The 17,304-nt window shown below is 44.6% G+C and overlaps 1 protein-coding gene across 1 annotated transcript in view; it reads right to left on the bottom strand.

The window, feature by feature from the left end:
- The window catches only part of arsa (arylsulfatase A), a 133,307-nt gene extending 118,512 nt beyond the window's left edge, over positions 1-14,795 (bottom strand). The window contains exon 1 of the mRNA XM_084334891.1: positions 14,466-14,795. Coding sequence (XP_084191017.1) covers positions 14,466-14,701 — 236 coding nt within the window. The 5' untranslated portion in view covers positions 14,702-14,795. The remainder of the gene's footprint in view (positions 1-14,465) is intronic.
- Between the last annotated feature and the right edge of the window lie 2,509 nt (positions 14,796-17,304).

Genomic DNA, 17,304 nt, shown 5'->3' with positions numbered 1-17,304 from the left:
CCTGCCTACCACCAGGCGGTGGAGCCGTTTTGAGGACCAGAAGAACCGCCTTCAACTCCAACACATTGATATGCAGGGTAGCCGGGCCAGCATGACCTGTCCAGCTGCCCCCCACTGCATGGGTCCGACACATCCCTCCCCAACCTGTGAGAGAGGCGTCGGTGAAGACCGTGACGTGTGAGCCCCTGCTGCCCATGGGGACCCCAATGGAGAGGATACCCAGCCTCTTCCAATGGGCGAGATCTCCCCATATCAAAAAAGGAACAGTCAACCATTTCCCTTTGCCCCTCACCGGATCTATTCTCAAAGAGAGAAACCACCTCTGTATCCTCCTCATAAAGAGGAGGCCAAGAGGAACCACCGTGTGAGCAGCTGACATAAGGCCCAGCAGACGCATCACCTGCAGCGCCGTAACCGTCCCTCCCAGATGGAGACCCTCGAGCGCGCGACGGAGATCCTCCCGACGCCGCTCCGAGAGGGTCGCAAGCATGGGTCTCGACCTCAATGTCAAGCCCAAGTACTCCACCCGTTGACTGGGAAGAGGTGTACTCTTCTTCCAATTCACAGCAAAACCCAGGCTGGTGAGGAATTCCACCACTAGCCGAGTATGAGACCTGGCAACCTCCTCTGAACGGCTGAGGAGTAAAATGTCGTCGAGATAGAATAGGACTCGTATCCCCCGACGACGTAAAGGCCCCAGAGCAGCCGCCACGCACTTGGTGAATGTGCGGGGAGCCAGAGAATAACTGAACGGCATTCTGTGGTACTCGTACGCTACGCCCTGAAACAGGAACCGTAGGAACTTCCTGTGAGGAGGGAAAATAGGAATGTGAAAATACGCATCCTTCAGCAGGGTTCCCACGCTTGCCTCGAATTTTTTTTCCATACTACCTCCTGATTTTCCAGGTACCATATTAAGTGATAGGCCCCTGAAGTTTTCCGCCCCCATCCGCGCCCCCCTCCGCTCACACACACAACCCCCTGACTAGTTACTTGATTTAAAAGATGTGCCAGTCAAGACTACATTGTAAATGCTTAGAGATGATGTCTTATTGATAATATCAATGCATGAAATAATGCAACAAGCTGTAGATGAACAACAATTTATTGAACTGGAACACATGAGCACTGGGATTGATATATGTTCTCTCTTCCACTCCACTCCTCTCCTATCTCATCCTGTCCTCTTCTCTCCACACCTCCCCTCGTGTCCGCTCCTGTCTTCTCTTCCTACTCTTCTCAACTCCTCTCCACTGTTCTCCCTTTTCCTCTGTCATCCTCCTCTTCCATCTTCGCAGCCTCTTCTCTTCCGCCTCCCTTGGGGGAAATAATGGGATAACTGGGGTTGCAACAAAAGTGCAACCAGGGCTAAAAACCCAATGAAATAAAATAATAATAAATAATATGCTTCTTAGCAGATTTCTTAGCTTAACATAACAGACCTAAGTTTGGGGGAACTAGTGGAATAACTGGGGTTGCAACAAAAGTGCAACTAAGGGCTAAAAACAATGAAATAAAATAATAATAATAACAATAACAATAATAATAATAATAATAATAATAATAATAATAATAATAATAATAATAATAATAATAATAATAATAATAATAATAATAATAATAATAATAATAATAATAAAATAATATATCCTTATCAGACTTCTTAGCTTAACATGCCAGGGAACTAATGGGATAACTGGGGATGTTGTTTGCTCCTGACAAGAGTCTCAAAGTCTGGGGTGATGGTAGACAAAGCAACTCTGAGGTCATGCTCAATGCCCCTCTCCACTCCTCTTACTCCTCCTCTCTACAGTCTGAAGATCTGAAACAGAATGTTATTTTGAGTTAAAATTGGTCATCTCCATAACCTAAAATGGTGTTATATTTGTCTTTATGTGACCAATAAATATTACAATCTTTCATACATCCATAAAGGCTATTGCGCATACCTCATTGCTTTAACTTATTGACACTCTTGCAGCTCTTTCAGGGCTTTGTCTAGAGCTGCCATCTCTTCCTTTTTATCAGCAACCCCTTTCCGATAGGCATTTGATTTTGACAGCAGTGTAAAATCGTGCTTCTTCTCTGCCATGACTGCCATTTCATGTGCTTCTTTCTCCATTGTTTCAGCACTAGTCATTACTTTTTGCCGCTTTGTTTTCACCTTCTGGATTTCCTGGCAGAGCTCCTTTCTTTTCTTCTCTTTGGTGGTTTGCTCTCTCAACTTCTTCTGGTCTTCCAGATACATCTCATATCTTGTCCTTGCTCCTCTGCAGTGTTGCTTGAGGTCTTTTGGAAGAGCTTCATCTGTGTGCCCAGCCATTGCATCATGGACCAAGCGCATTGCTATTAGCGTCTTCTCCTGTAAGTTTTCAACAAGCATATCCTTGTTAACAGAGTACCCCCTTTCTACTGCAGCTTGTCCATGAGACAGAGTGAAGAGACATTTCATGATGTTCCACAGTTCTGCATACTCTTCTTTGCCACTGAGATATCTTCCGAAGAATTCATCAAGTCTGCAGCTGTAAACAAATTCTTGGAACTCTGCTTTGTGGTTTGTGTTGACATCGAGTGAGAATGCTTTATACTGAGAAAGGACTGTGTCACACTCTGTGGCAGGGCACCATCCAGCATTGAGGAGAACCTGAAGGAGTTTCTCAAACATTGCTGTTGTACTTTCGGTTTCTGTCACAATCATCACAGGGTCAAGGGACCTCATATGCCGCACAGCTGGATACATGAGAGGACTTCTCTCCATAATTTTCTTGCAGGTCATTGCGAGTAAGGAGACGCATTCTTTTTTGAACTCCACGATTTTCACTGGATTTTGCTGGAGCGTCTCAGATGCCTTCTGCAAAGCTTGCTTGGTTGAAAATCCTATGTCCAGGTGTTTGAGAGGGACATGGATTTGCTTCTCTTGGGGGTCCAGTTTAGTGAGCTGGAGAGGTGTCTTGATCTTTGCCAGCTCTTCTCTCTTGATAAAGCATGACAGCAGGCCTGTCAGGGTGCTTTGGAGCTCCTTTGCCAAGAATGGCACCATTGGGGCATCTGTCTGAAATACCTCCAAAAAAGGCTTCAGCTGTCTTGCAACAAAATAAAAAAACTCAAGTTTAGCCAGGAGAAGAGGGTCTTCGGTTGCCTTCTTGACTGTCAAGTAGGACGCAGATGTTGGCACTTTACTCTTCTGAAGTTTCTTGTGGCTGTGGATGTACGCCATCACAGCTGGCCACACTTCGATTGCCCGCTCATCAACTTGCAAGTCTTCAACCCATCGAGTGGCACAGAACTTCAGAGGAAATCTTGCAGTTTTAGTCAGCTCACTGAAATCCTCTCGCCTTGCTGGCGAGTCATGGAACACCTGCCAAAGCGCTCTCAGCACATCTCCGATTTTCCAATCTGTTTCCCTCTCTCCGGTCTGGAAACTTCCATGCACAACATGCAGACCAAAACATCCCAGGTTGATGAGCTTTGGTGCATCTGGGTCCTCTTTGCTCTTGTCCTCTTGGAATATTCTTAAGAACTTCCAATTCACTGTAGGGCCGTCCATTGATATTTGCAGGAGCTTCTTGGGGTCCAGAGGTGACAGGAATCTGTTGATACCCTCCAAGAGCTTCTCTGCCTATAACTGGCTCGTTATGAGAGCTAACGTTGGCTAGCTACTGTACCTGGCGCTGGCTAACTGGCTCGTTATGAGAGCTAACGTTGGTAGCTACTGTACCTGGCGCTGGCTAACTGCCTCGTTAAGAGAGCTAACGTTGGTAGCTACTGTACCTGGCGCTGGCTAACTGGCTCGTTATGAGAGCTAATGTTGGCTAGCTACTGTACCTGGCGCTGGCTAACTGGCTCGTTATGAGAGCTAACGTTGGCTAGCTACTATACCTGGCGCTGGCTAACTGGCTCGTTATGAGAGCTAACGTTGGCTAGCTACTGTACCTGGCGCTGGCTAACTGGCTCGTTATGAGAGCTAACGTTGGCTAGCTACTGTACCTGGCGCTGGCTAACTGGCTCGTTATGAGAGCTAACATTGGCTAGCTAGTTAGCAAGATTGCACTGCTTACTAACTAACGTTGATAAACCCAGGTTTACCACACAGTTAAAACACAGCTACTTACATTTGAGGATAAACTTGCATAAGAAGTTTCACTCAAGTTTCACTGTAGATGCCAAGGCTCCCTTGGCTCACCAAGTTGCCTGCATCAAATTCCAACATCCAATATACTAGGGATGTCCCGATCCGATCACGTGATCGGAATCGGCGTCGATCACGTGCTTTTCAGAGGATCGGGGATCGGGAAAAAATAATAAAAATCGGCAGTCAAAAAAAGAAAAATTTTATTCAACAAACATGACCATGTCCACGTCTTAAACTCATACGGAGGCCTTAGTTTTGGTTTTAAATTACATATAATATATCATCATTAATGTATTTATTGTCACACAGAGCAGAATCATTGTCCACAACAAACACATTCCCCTTTAATTTTCACCGTTGCAACAAACATTCCCTTTAATTTAGACGCTACACGCTACACGCTCGACCACATCACAACAACAACAACAGTACAACACGTCGCTCCCGAAACACGGTTAATATCCACTGACTTGAGCAGCTAGACTTAATGTCAGAGGTTTGGAACTAAGCATTTTAAAATAGAAAGTCAAGCCAGTTGCAATGTTTGCAAGGAGGAGATTCCGCGTGGAGGAAAAACTCATGAAGCAGCAGGCTGGAGTAGGGGTGGACGGTATGGTCTAAAATGTATATCACGGTATAATTTGAAGCATAGACGGTAACGGTATATATCACGGTATCATCGTTTTTGATAAAAAAAAATTTTTATTTTATATAATTTTTTTTTTTTTTTTTTATAAAATATATATATTATATAATTAGACTTGTACTGGTATTATCTGCGAGACATCGCCACCACGCAACAAGCTCCACTGTCTGTGTGTACTCTAGTAGCCTCCAGCTACGGCCAGGATTCTCCGGAGCTGCACCTGGACCTATACTCTAGTAGCCTCGAGCAGAGCTACGGCCAGGATTCTCCGGCGCTGCACCTGGACCCTATTGTATTGGTATTATAACGTTAGCAAGCCCTCAGCTCGAATACGCATCGAATCAGTGTTATAAGACATTGATATCATGAGCTATCTGTAGCTACTGCATATATAACGTTAATACAACGCCTCAGTGAATTATTTAGTTCAATGGGACATTTCGTTTTGAACGGTGAACTAACTTGCGTTAACGTGAGCTAACAGGTAGCATACACGTCTCTAGTACTAGACTTTGTGGAGCGTTTGTTGATGTCAGGAGCTATCGGTAGCTGGCCGACTAGATACCGTTCGGTTAGACAATGCCCCATCATGTATTAAACTAAAAGTGAATAGTTGACTGGGTCATTTTGTAACGGTAGCTAAGCTAACGTTAGCTCAGGGAGACGCCGACAGCTCCCGTGTCCCGTCCCACTAGACTACTAGACCCGTGTTTACATGCGTGCGGTAGGGGCTGGCACGCCCACTGCGCGAAGCCTCCTAAATAACTTTTTCCAGTTCGCACATATCTATTATCTATGACTAATTCTATCTATTTTTAGGGGCAAATGCGAGTGAAATAGTCGCGCTGTGGTTACATGACGTCATTGCTATTTTAGAGCTGCACTACCGGTTACACGGTATACTCAAAATCCATACCGTAGAGCAAATTCATACCGTTTATACCGTATACCGTTTATACCGTCCACCCCTAGGCTGGAGGCGAAGTTTTCAGACTAACTTTTCACCTGGAGGATAACGTTACGTGACTGAGGATTATCGTCGGCGTTTCAGACCAGAATGGACCATTACGTAAGTCGAACACTGAATGTATACTAATGTGCAAACATATATTGAAACTTTTAATATTTCTCATATGAAGCAGAAGCACATTTCTCAGGGTGAATGTAATAACAAAAGCCTCCGCTCTCGCGCCCCGGACTATTATAGGCAACAGATGGGCTTGTCTCGCTCTGCCAGTTTCTGACAAAAATGCGTCAAAATTGATTACTAATGTGAAAGATCGGATCGGAAACGATCGGATCGATAGATATTTAAAATCACATGATCGGGATCGGATCGGAAGCAAAAAAAGGCGATCGGGACATCCCTACAATATACCATATAGGATGCCAAGAGCATGCTCTACAACATGGGATCATCCATTTCTATCTACAGTAAAAGCTGTTCACATGTAAAGGGTTTTTATAAACTCATGTTAATTCTGTGCTCAATAGTTACATTTTATTACACATCATCCAATAAAAATTTCCAGGACAACTGTTTCTATTTCCATGTAATTGGTCACTTTTGCTCAGTTTCCATGCCTTTCCATACCTGGAAAATGAAAAAATGAATCCCATGTTTTCCATGTTTTCCAGGTACCGTGGGAACCCTGTTCAGGTCTATGGAGGTGAACCAGTCCCCCCTCCTGACAGCAAGCAGAAGGAGTCGGACGGTCAACATCCTGAACGGTCTCGCTACAATCAACCGATTGAACGCGGACAGATCCAGTATAGGTCTGACCCCCCCTGTTTTCTTGGGCACCAGAAAATAACGGGAGTAGACGCCTGACATTGAGTCCTCGCTCGGGACCACAACGAAGGCCTGCTTCGCCAACAGAGATTGGATCTCGTCGGCCAGGGCTGTCACTGCGTCTGACCCTAATAATAGGGTCGGCACCAAACCTGAGAACGGAGGATGGGGCTGTGTGAACTGCAAAACCAGCCCCGCCTCTAACGTTCTCTGCATCCACTGACTCACAGGGCATTCCCGTCGCCATATGTGAATATAATCCCACAGCGCCCCCGCCGTCAACTGACGCTGGGCCGCAAGGAACAGTAGATAGTTGGCCCGGTCCCCCCCGTCGTGCAAAGCACCCAAGGGGGGACCCCGACAGAAAGGGCCGGTTTGATACGGGAGGAGCTGTCATCAAACTTGTGGACACACACTCGCCCCCTGAACACCCCTCCAGCGCATGCTGAGGAGTTGTTCCGCAGCTAGACACGCAAGGCATGAGGACCCCATGGGCTCCTACACGCCGAAGCCCTGCACTAGTGATATTGCTACCACTCAAATCACGCTCGCCTCTCCTTTGCAGACCACTGCCGGTTTGACGGGAGTGGGAGGCAACAGCGTGATACCCCGCCTGGCGAGGGCGAAGCCGGGGTAACCCCTGCTGAGCATTCAACAGAAGAGGCACCGAGTCCCCCTGCTGACCACTGGAGCTAGTGGCAGCTGTAACACCAGGTTCCACCCACCCACAACCTGCGGTGTAGGAACCACGCGACGACAGAACATTCTCACGGACAGACCCAGGCTCAGCCATCAACTGGGTGTCAGCCCCTGCCCCCATGAGAAGCGAAGAATGGGGCCGCATACGCTTCAATGAAGGTTCGCGGCCCGCAGCCAAAGGCGAACGCTCAGAGCCCCGCTTCTGAGGATAACAGAGAGCGGATTGAACGGGGAGCGGGCAGCTCGCGGCAAAATGACGACGGGTTGGTTTACCAAACCCGAAATCACCCAAAATGGCCGATCCCTCGGCCGCCAAGGCTGTCGGCCTCGCGATACTCTGTTGACTCTCCAACCAGGGCACCACTGGCGGGGGAAACATGGCCGCCTGTCGAGGATCTCGCCACAGTCGTTGACGAGACCGTGCTCCCACCTCTGGCTGCACAGCGTGAGGTGGTGTAGGACCCAGATCAATAACCGCCTGCGCCTCCACAGAACGCCCAAAAAGACTATCTGTGGAAAAAGGAGTCGTGAGGAGAGAAAACCTATCCTCTTCCCCAAGAGGAGACTGCTCCAACCAAACATGCCTAACAACCAAAGTCGATAGCATCCGAATCCTCCCCGCAGTTATAGCTTGCGACTGAGTCAAGATCTCTATAACACCACAAACATGAATCACGTTTACAATGTCGGTCGGACCCAAAGACCTACAACCCGACGCCATCTTGGATAGGAAAGTAGCCAGCTGAGCCATAACACTGGCCGCCGCTAAATGCCATCCTGCAGCAGTATACCACTCATTCGTCCATACTGCCACCCTCCGAGCCGATATGCTATCAAGCATCGGCCGGGCGAAACGTCGTTCATCCCCGCCTGGGCACAGAAAAGAAGCTACCTGGCTGCTTAGCCAAGGTACCCCCGGCCTGCACCCCGTTGTCAGCCCCTTCACCCGTAAAAAAGGTAAATAGAGCTCAGCGAACCCCCCCACATCCACCACCGACTGACCTTCATTAATGAAGCTGGCAAGAGGAGGGAAAAGCGGAATCCCGCGGCGGGGATTATTAGACATTCCAGCGTCAACATCAGTGTCAGCAGAAAAAGCAGTAGTAGCATTAGCGTCAACAGCATGTTCCAGGATCGCCAGGACATCGCCCACTACAGTGGAACGATCGCCAAGCCGCCCCGGCCCTGGTGCCGAAACATACTCTACAGCACGACCAACACCGACATCGATCCCTACTGACACAGACCTCACCTTTGTACAAGCCGACCCGTTAGTCAAACCTTGTACGCTGCCCCTCGGTCCGTCGCCGTCAGCCGAGGAACCACCAGCACAGGTCTCATGCGTCGTCGAAACAAGCTCCGGAGAATCCAGGGAAAAACAATCCTCCGGTAAGCCCTCAACATTACGAACCTTCCTTAATCTTTTCATCCTGCTAGTTAACGTATGGTGCACGCAGCCATTACGCTGGGACGAAAATAGAGGAAGGGTGTTTTGGTGACCAGTCACGGTTATATGGGCGGTGCCACCATGGGGGCGGGGCCCCATACAGGTGGGGTGCATGTAGTTGTTTCGTGGGAGATACAGTAGGTATCATAGGAGATAAGGGGTATCTCATAAGGCTCAGAGCGGGACGCGAAAGCAAATACGATATATAACCTATTTGCTGTGCAGTGAATCCTATCCACAGTGTGCAGAGGACTGGAAATAACCCCCTCAGTGCCCTGTTAGCACTGACTGGGGTCCATTGGAAAGAGGTCAACGTGGGCCTACATGTCTTTGTCCACCAGGACTTTGGAATAAATAATATTGTTAAACCTGCACTCTCAGTGGTCTTTCTTACGCTAGGGACTTAGCGGGTGTAACATTATTATTATTTATTATCGTAATACCTTTTCTAGTATCGATGTATCGTGCAACCCTACTGCCCAGAACCTAGAGAAGTCACAGCTCCAACTTAATTTAGTCCCGATACTGATACCTGGGCTTTGGATATCGGCCGATACCGAGTACCCATCCGATCCACTACCTTTAATGAACAGTATAAAAGGATAAATGGAATGTTTTTATATAGCGCATTTATCCTTGTGCCTCACTTTCACCCATTCACTCAAGACATTCACACACCGACGGTGCGAACCTGCTCATCGGGAGAAGTTAGGGGTTAAGTGTCTTGCTACTGGGGTTAAGTACTTGGGTATAGTGCGAATCAGATGTATACAGTTGTAGTATTAATATGTACAGTGATACAGGTATAAAGACATATGGTAGTAAGTCATAATGACCAGCAGTGTAACTAGTAGAGTAGTTATGTACAGGCCAGGGATATGTACTACAGATAGATATATACTAACACACAGCTCTCAGAATGGTAGCCAGAAGCCTGCAGCATCCAGTACTACTAACGATAGCTCTCAGAATGGTAGCCAGAAGCCCGCAGCATCCAGTACTACCATCGTTAGCTCTCAGAATGGTAGCCAGAAGCCTGCAGCATCCAGTACTACTATCGTTAGCTCTCAGAATGGTAGCCAGAAGCCTGCAGCATCCAGTACTACTAACGTTAGCTCTCAGAATGGTAGCCAGAAGCCCGCAGCATCCAGTACTACTATCGTTAGCTCTCAGAATGGTAGCCAGAAGCCCGCAGCATCCAGTACTACTATCGTTAGCTCTCAGAATGGTAGCCAGAAGCCTGCAGCATCCAGTACTACTATCGTTAGCTCTCAGAATGGTAGCCAGAAGCCTGCAGCATCCAGTACTACTATCGTTAGCTCTCCGAATGGTAGCCAGAAGCCCGCAGCGTCCAGTACTACTAACGTTAGCTCTCAGAATGGTAGCCAGAAGCCCGCAGCATCCAGTACTACTATCGTTAGCTCTCAGAATGGTAGCCAGAAGCCTGCAGCATCCAGTACTACTATCGTTAGCTCTCAGAATGGTAGCCAGAAGCCTGCAGCATCCACTACTACTATCGTTAGCTCTCAGAATGGTAGCCAGAAGCCCGCAGAAGCCCCTCCTCTTCCTCCTCTTGTGTGTAGACAACCAGCTCTGCGTGGCTCGCTCCACTAGTGAGGACTGGTCTCGCCCTCTGCTGGCGCGTGTGTGCACTACAACCAACCACGTCAAAACTCAGTTTCAGTGTGATATAAACTGAAACGCATCTGTGATTTTGACGGTATTGATTTTCAATACCGTCGGGATTTCTAAATACCCTGGTATACCGTAATACCGTCATACCGCCCAAGCCTACTGTGAATTTTATGTGATACTATGGCCTGTATTGACCTTCAAGATTGATTTTACGGTTATAATCTTCTAATCTTGTAATCACAGTACCATTCAACATGTCTAGGCCTAAGAGAGGGAGAGCGAGTGAAACCGTTTTTCTTGTTGTGGAAGTTTAATTGAATTCAAATTGCACGTTTGAATGTGTGGTTGTGGGGGATGGAGGGATACAGAAGTAAAAAAGCTTTATTTAACCCAACAATCGGAGAGAGAGAGAGAGAGAGAGAGAGAGTTCTCAATGTGTACATTTCATTTGGATCAAATCAAAGGCATTCCATTTTAAATTAAATTGTAGTACCTCCCCTTTAAAGGGGAATTCCACCCGTTATAAGAGTATGTTCTTCCTGTGCCCCAGGACAGTTCAGACAGTATTTGTGAACGCGCACCACTCTGCTAAAGTTAGAAATCAGAGAGAACCGTCCAATCGGTGATGTCACTGGGGGTGTAATATCTGCAGCTGCTCAATAATAGACAATGAATGGGATTCTGATTTTACAAGGCCATAAAATGTGTGTGTGAGCTCTAATTCTGGTGCAGACCTTCTACCAATGCTAGGGTATGAACCTCATTTGGGCGTAAGAGCTCGTACATTTTTAGTGTCTCATAAAATCGGATTCCCATTCATTGTCTCTGGAGCCGCCACATATTTTACAGTAAGCATGACAGATATTGTTTATGCTTCAGAAGTATGACATCTGGGAGGAATGGTGGTGTGGACAGCTTAGATAGATAGATAGATACTTTATTCATCCCCTTGGGGAAATTCGGCTTACTTGCTAGCTTACTTGTAGATGCACTTACATTATAGGCAAGACTACTGAAACTTGACATGTTCTACTAAAGTGAAATATCTCTTTTTTTTATCTACTTTTTCTCCTCCTTTTTCTGTGATTTTTCTCCCCATGCCAATTTACCTCTCGTGCCAATTCTCCCTCCCCTGTCTTGATCATTGCTCGCATATGCCCCCCACTGGCCGGTTGTAGGGAGGATAGAAGCCTTGCATCACGTGTCCCCTCCGATACATGTGGAGGCAGCCTGTCACATCTTTTCACCTGCCAGCGCGGACTTTCATTTGGACAAGGAGTAACGTGTGGGAGGCTCACACTGCCCCCGCCATTTTCTTGACTTTGCTGTGCAGGCGCCCCCACCTGACCTGTAGGATTTGATTTGATTTGATTTTATTACGGATCCCCATTAGCTGGTGCCATGGCAACCAGCTAGTCTTCCTGGGGTCCACACAAAAAAACATACAAAAACAATTATTCACAACGACCAGACTACCACCCTTCGACTTCCCACCCGCTAACTCTGCCAATTGAGTTAGTATGACGGCTGGCCCAAGCCGGAGGCAACGCAGACAGCCGGATTCTAACCCGGTGTGACGGTGTCTCTTGCGTTGGTGACGAGCGCAATGTCCGCTGCGCCACCCAGCCGCCTTAAAAAGTGAAATATCTCTTTAAATTTATCTCAATTACAAGCAATATAGACCGCATATGGTTCATATTTGCCATTTACCTCTGCTAGATCACATTTACCTCTGCTAGATCACATTCATCTCTGCTAGATCACATTTACCTCTGCTAGATCACATTTACCTCTGCTAGATCACATTTACCTCTGCTAGATCACATTCATCTCAGCTAGATCACAGTCACATCTGCTAGATCACATTTAGCATTTCTGTCTTCTTGTTGCCATACCGATGGACTGTGTCAAGGAGCCGCACACTGTGTTGCAAAACTGTTTATTTGTTGTGTCTCTCGGTTCGCAGCCGGATTACAGTATGAGAAAACGTAATTGAATGTTTAGAGGGTTTTGAAACAACATGCAGGATCTCGCAAGACCCTGTGTAGGTTCACACACTACAGAGGGCAAAGCGTGTGGTAAATGCAGGCACAGACAGGTTCCCAGTGCTAGAAATGTAACAATGTTGAAACCTTGCATGCATGTGTGTGTGTGTGTGTGTGTACGTGCGTGCATGTGCATGTTGTCCACAAAAAAAACTGGGAGGTGATTTCTGATTTAGAAATTAAAATGAATGAACCGTATGAACTGGGTGTACTAGGGGTCGAGCGGTTCACAAAAATCATGGTTTGGTTCACGGTTGGTTCGGCGCAGTGCGGTTCAGCAGGGATGAGAAATTCCTTTGCCAATTTGATCAAATAAATACAGAGTACCGATCCGATACCCATTGTTCAATTAATAAACTATGCCTTACTGTGTGGAAGAGACTGGGATCATTGTTTTGTGCAAGGCACCATCAGGCTTGACTTAAAACATTACTTTCCTAACTTAGTGAAACAAAATGTAACAAATTTACACATAGATATAAATGTACTGAATTGTTATTTATTATTAAAATTAAATAACCCCAAAAAAATTATAATTATACATATATAAAAAAATCTTTTTTTAATTGTCTCTGATACCCGATCTAGCTATTTTAGTCATATCGGGGCCGATATCAATATCGGATCGGTGCATCTCTAAAATAAAGTTTTGTCTTCAATGCATTAGCTGAAAGCACAAGGAACACATCCTTATCTATTATCAATTATTTGTTCATTATAATAATAATAATAATAATAATAATAATAATAATAATAACTTTATTTGTATAGCACCTTTCATACAGGGGATTGCTGTTCAAAGTGCTTTACATAAGTAAGAAATAAGACATCAAATCCGTTATAAGTGGCTCTCATTAGGGCGTGTGTGATCAGAGTTGAGGGCCGTCTGGTACCTCTGGAGGTCCATCCCTCTCTGACTCTATATAGTGGACGTGTTGGATAACTTCTGCCTCGTCTCTGTTCCAGTGACCTTGTTGCTGAAGTGACTCTGAGAGGAAATGTTAATGCTGTGGCTCGACGTCATGAAATGTAGTTCACTATAAAGTATGAACCTGCATATAGTTCACTATAAACCTGCATATAGTTCACTATAAACTACCTGTTGGAATCTAAAGATGGAGGTTGTTTTCTGTAAATACCTCCTCATCCTGCTCTTTCCTTACTCTTCCTCCCTACAGCCTGAATGCCGCATCATTAAATCATCTGATTATGAAACGCATTTTAAATACTCATGGTGAATATACCAGTGAATTAATAAAATGTATCACAATAACATATTGGACACACACGCACACACACACACACACACACACACACACACACACTGACAGGCTGATAGAGTGAATGTACACACAGTAGGAGACAGAGTGAAGGTAGACAGTAGGAGACAGAGTGAAGGTACACAGTAGGAGACAGAGTGTAGGTACACAGTTAAATCAAGCATTTTTAAGTGCTTTAGAGGAAATGTCAAAATATCGCGATATATATCGTGTATCGTGATATGGCCAAAAAATATCGCGATATCATTTAGAGGCCGTATCGCCCAGCCCTACTACAGATATGTAAAAAGGATTATATGCAGTTTTGTACAGACAGAGGTGGATATACATGCTATCATACAGAGTTATACGAGTAGTCTATGAGGTAGATATGTGTGATTATTATTATTATTATTATTATTATTATTATTATTATTATTATTATTATTATTATTATTATTACTATGATTATTACAGTGTAGGGCAGTTGTACCAGACAGTCGGATTATGATCCTACAAATGTCAATACAGGCATCGCATAGGCATAATACGTTTCAAGTTTTGTTTTATTTCTAATAACATTATAAGGTACATCATGCATATTACAGTGAAAGTATTGGTTCTGTATGAGCCCCCTGAGATTGTGCTTCATACAGTAAAAAAGTAAAAAGAATAACTTAGACCAAACACTATACAAAATATATAATATACAACAAAACTAAAGTATATTAGTACAATGAAGTACTGTACAAAATAAATAGTTTCTTTTGTATGCAAAAATGAGGTATGGCTATATGAGAATAATTATACCTGGACGGGCTGCAAACCGGACTGGTGCAGTAGAAGTCGGTGAAGCGAAGTCCCTGGGACGCCAGGCGGTCCAGGTTGGGAGTGAGAGAACTGGGGTGACCATAGCACCCCAAGTCACCGAATCCCAAATCATCCGCGAAAAGAAGAACAAAATTTGGCGGCGACGCGAACGTTAATGTTAAGCGGCTGGAGAATAGGAGGAGAAATAAAAACGCTAAGGGAATATTATGATTCATTGTTCGTCGTCCGTCATAAATCAAGCTCTGCCTGGTAGTTGAATGAAAGCCCTTAACACGGGGAGAACTCCTCTCGACTGAAGAGGGAACTCATTAAACACCTAACTGCACCAAGGAGGAAGCGAAATAAAGTCACATGATCGCGTGTTCACCAATCACGTGAGCAAGGATCTTTAAAAACTACACCACGGACAGCAGGGAAATGTAGTAGGTCCACCAGAGCCCTTGCTATAATACTGTATGAGGGTGTTTTCTGTCTTTATGTTTATGTTTGTAAATCTGGTTTTAAGTTTTTTGCTGCATAGTGGTTGGTTGTTGAGTAATTTCCAAAGTTCACAGGGTTTGTTTTTGTTTTGTCATTGATAAAATTTCTTTTTGCGGATTTGATCATGGTGTTTACCTCGTTTCTTAGCCTGTTTCTTTGTATTTTGAGTTCTACGTGGGCTTGGAGATCTCTGTTTGTTACATGTTACCAGACCATGTAAACAACGTGCAGCACCAAACAGGGCTATTTTGCCTAGAGCCTGAGGTTGCTGTTTGATGGCATTCCAGAGGCAGATTGATTGATTGATTGATTGATTGATTGATTGATTGATTGATTGATTGATTGATTGATTGAAAACTTTATTAACAGATTGCAGAATGGGTACAATACAGTACAGCTAAATACAAACAACTGCTAAGAGGATGAAATACTTTTGTCTTGTTTACATAAGGGTCCTCCATTTTCAATTCATCAAGACATTTATGACATACAAGACATACAAATATACGGTACTGTGTAAGAAAGAGAGAACATCGGGCAGCTGGGTGGCGCAGCGGACATTGTGCTCGTCACCAACGCAAGAGACACCGGGTTCAAATCCGGCTGTCGGCGTTGCCTCTGGCTTGGGCGGGCCGCCTGTCATACTGGCTCAATTGGCAGAGTCAGTGGGTGGAAGTTGATGGGTGGTAATCTGGACGTTGTGGTTGGTACGCCTGCACAGCAGAGACAGGAAATAGCGGGGGTAGTCTGAGCCTCCCACACGTTATACCTCGCCAATGAGAGTCCGCGCTGGCAGGTGAAAAGATGTGACAGGCTGCCTCCTCGTGTACGGAGGGGACACGTGATGCAAGGCTTCTATCCTCCCTATGACCGACCTGTGGGGGGCATATGCGAGCAACGTTCAAGACAGGGGAGGGGAGAATTGGAAACAGTGAAATTGGGATGGGAGAAAAATAGAAAAAGAGGAGAAAAAAGTGGATCAAAAAAGAAAGAAAGAGAGAACATCATAAAAAAAAATTATCCGAAGGGGAAGAAACTGTACATTAGAGGGGGTGGGGGGGGGGGGGGGGGGGGGGGGGGGGGTTGACATTTACAGGGGCCAATTTCTAATTTCAGCACCCATAGGTGCTTTGAAGGAAGGCAGGGATTCACATTCCTTTACGGCTGTGGGTAGGGCATTCATTCATTTAATTAATTTTATTTTGTTTCGTACATGGGGGTACAGTTAATCTTTACACAATATCACCAACATCTTTTTTTTAACATGATACACCCATGGCCGAAAAGGAGCAGGATGAAGAAACCTTATGTTTCCTGCCCCCTTCCAAACTTCATATTTATTTGAACATAATGGTCAGCTCAAGTGCACCTTACAGCTTCATACCATATAATAATAATATAATAATAATCATTACCATAACTATGATAACAATAATAATAATAATGGTAATATGACCATGAATAATAATAACAATAATAACGGTAATAATAATATTGCTATAGCTACCAATAAAAAAAAATAAAAAAAAACCTGAGTCACGAACCTCAGATGCATGGAACAGAGAAGAAAAAAACTAAAAATAAATAAAATCAGATACAGAGACATTTATACCTGCTGTTCTCATTGTTCTGTCTTTAAAAGTCTTTTTTAGTTGGAAAATATTTTTACAGTACTTCAACTCATTATAAAGAGAATTCCAGAGTTTGACTCCACCACTACACATCTGTTTCAGGGTTGTCCGTGAACACTGATATTTAAAATGACCTTCCCTTCTATGCTCTCCATTTTGTGATATGAGGACAACCTGTTTTGTAGATTGGCTGGTAATGCTTTACTTTTTGGCCTTGTACATAACTACTCATGTCTGTAACTTAACCAGCTCTTGCAATTTCAATAATCCAGAATTAATAAATAATATGTTAGGTGTGTTCTCGATAGTCCTGCTTTACAAATAATCCTAATAGCTCTCTTCTGTAGGAGATACAGTGGTTTTATATTACTCTTATAGGTGTTACCCCATACTCCCACACAGTAATTAAGATAAGGCAATATGAGTGCACAGTACAATGTTTGCATTGCTTTGTTATCTAATACATATTTAACTTTATTCACAATAAAAATACTCGTAGACATTTTTTTCCTTACGTGTGCAATATGATGTTTCCAGGTCAAACCTTCGTCCAGCAATACTCCCAAAAAACGCAGTTCTGTAACCCTTTCAATATTAACTCCATCTATTGACAATACAACATTTTCCTCTTTTTTTCTCTTGCTAAAGATCATAAACTTAGTTTTTTTTTCACATTTAATGATAGTTTATTTTCCTTAAACCATTTC

This window comes from Notolepis coatsorum, assembly GCF_963971535.1.
Source record: "Notolepis coatsorum genome assembly, chromosome: 18".
NCBI classification, from domain to species: domain Eukaryota; kingdom Metazoa; phylum Chordata; class Actinopteri; order Aulopiformes; family Paralepididae; genus Notolepis; species Notolepis coatsorum.
The sequence above is the reverse complement of the archived record's forward strand: the minus strand, read 5'-3'. Positions and strand labels throughout refer to the sequence as shown.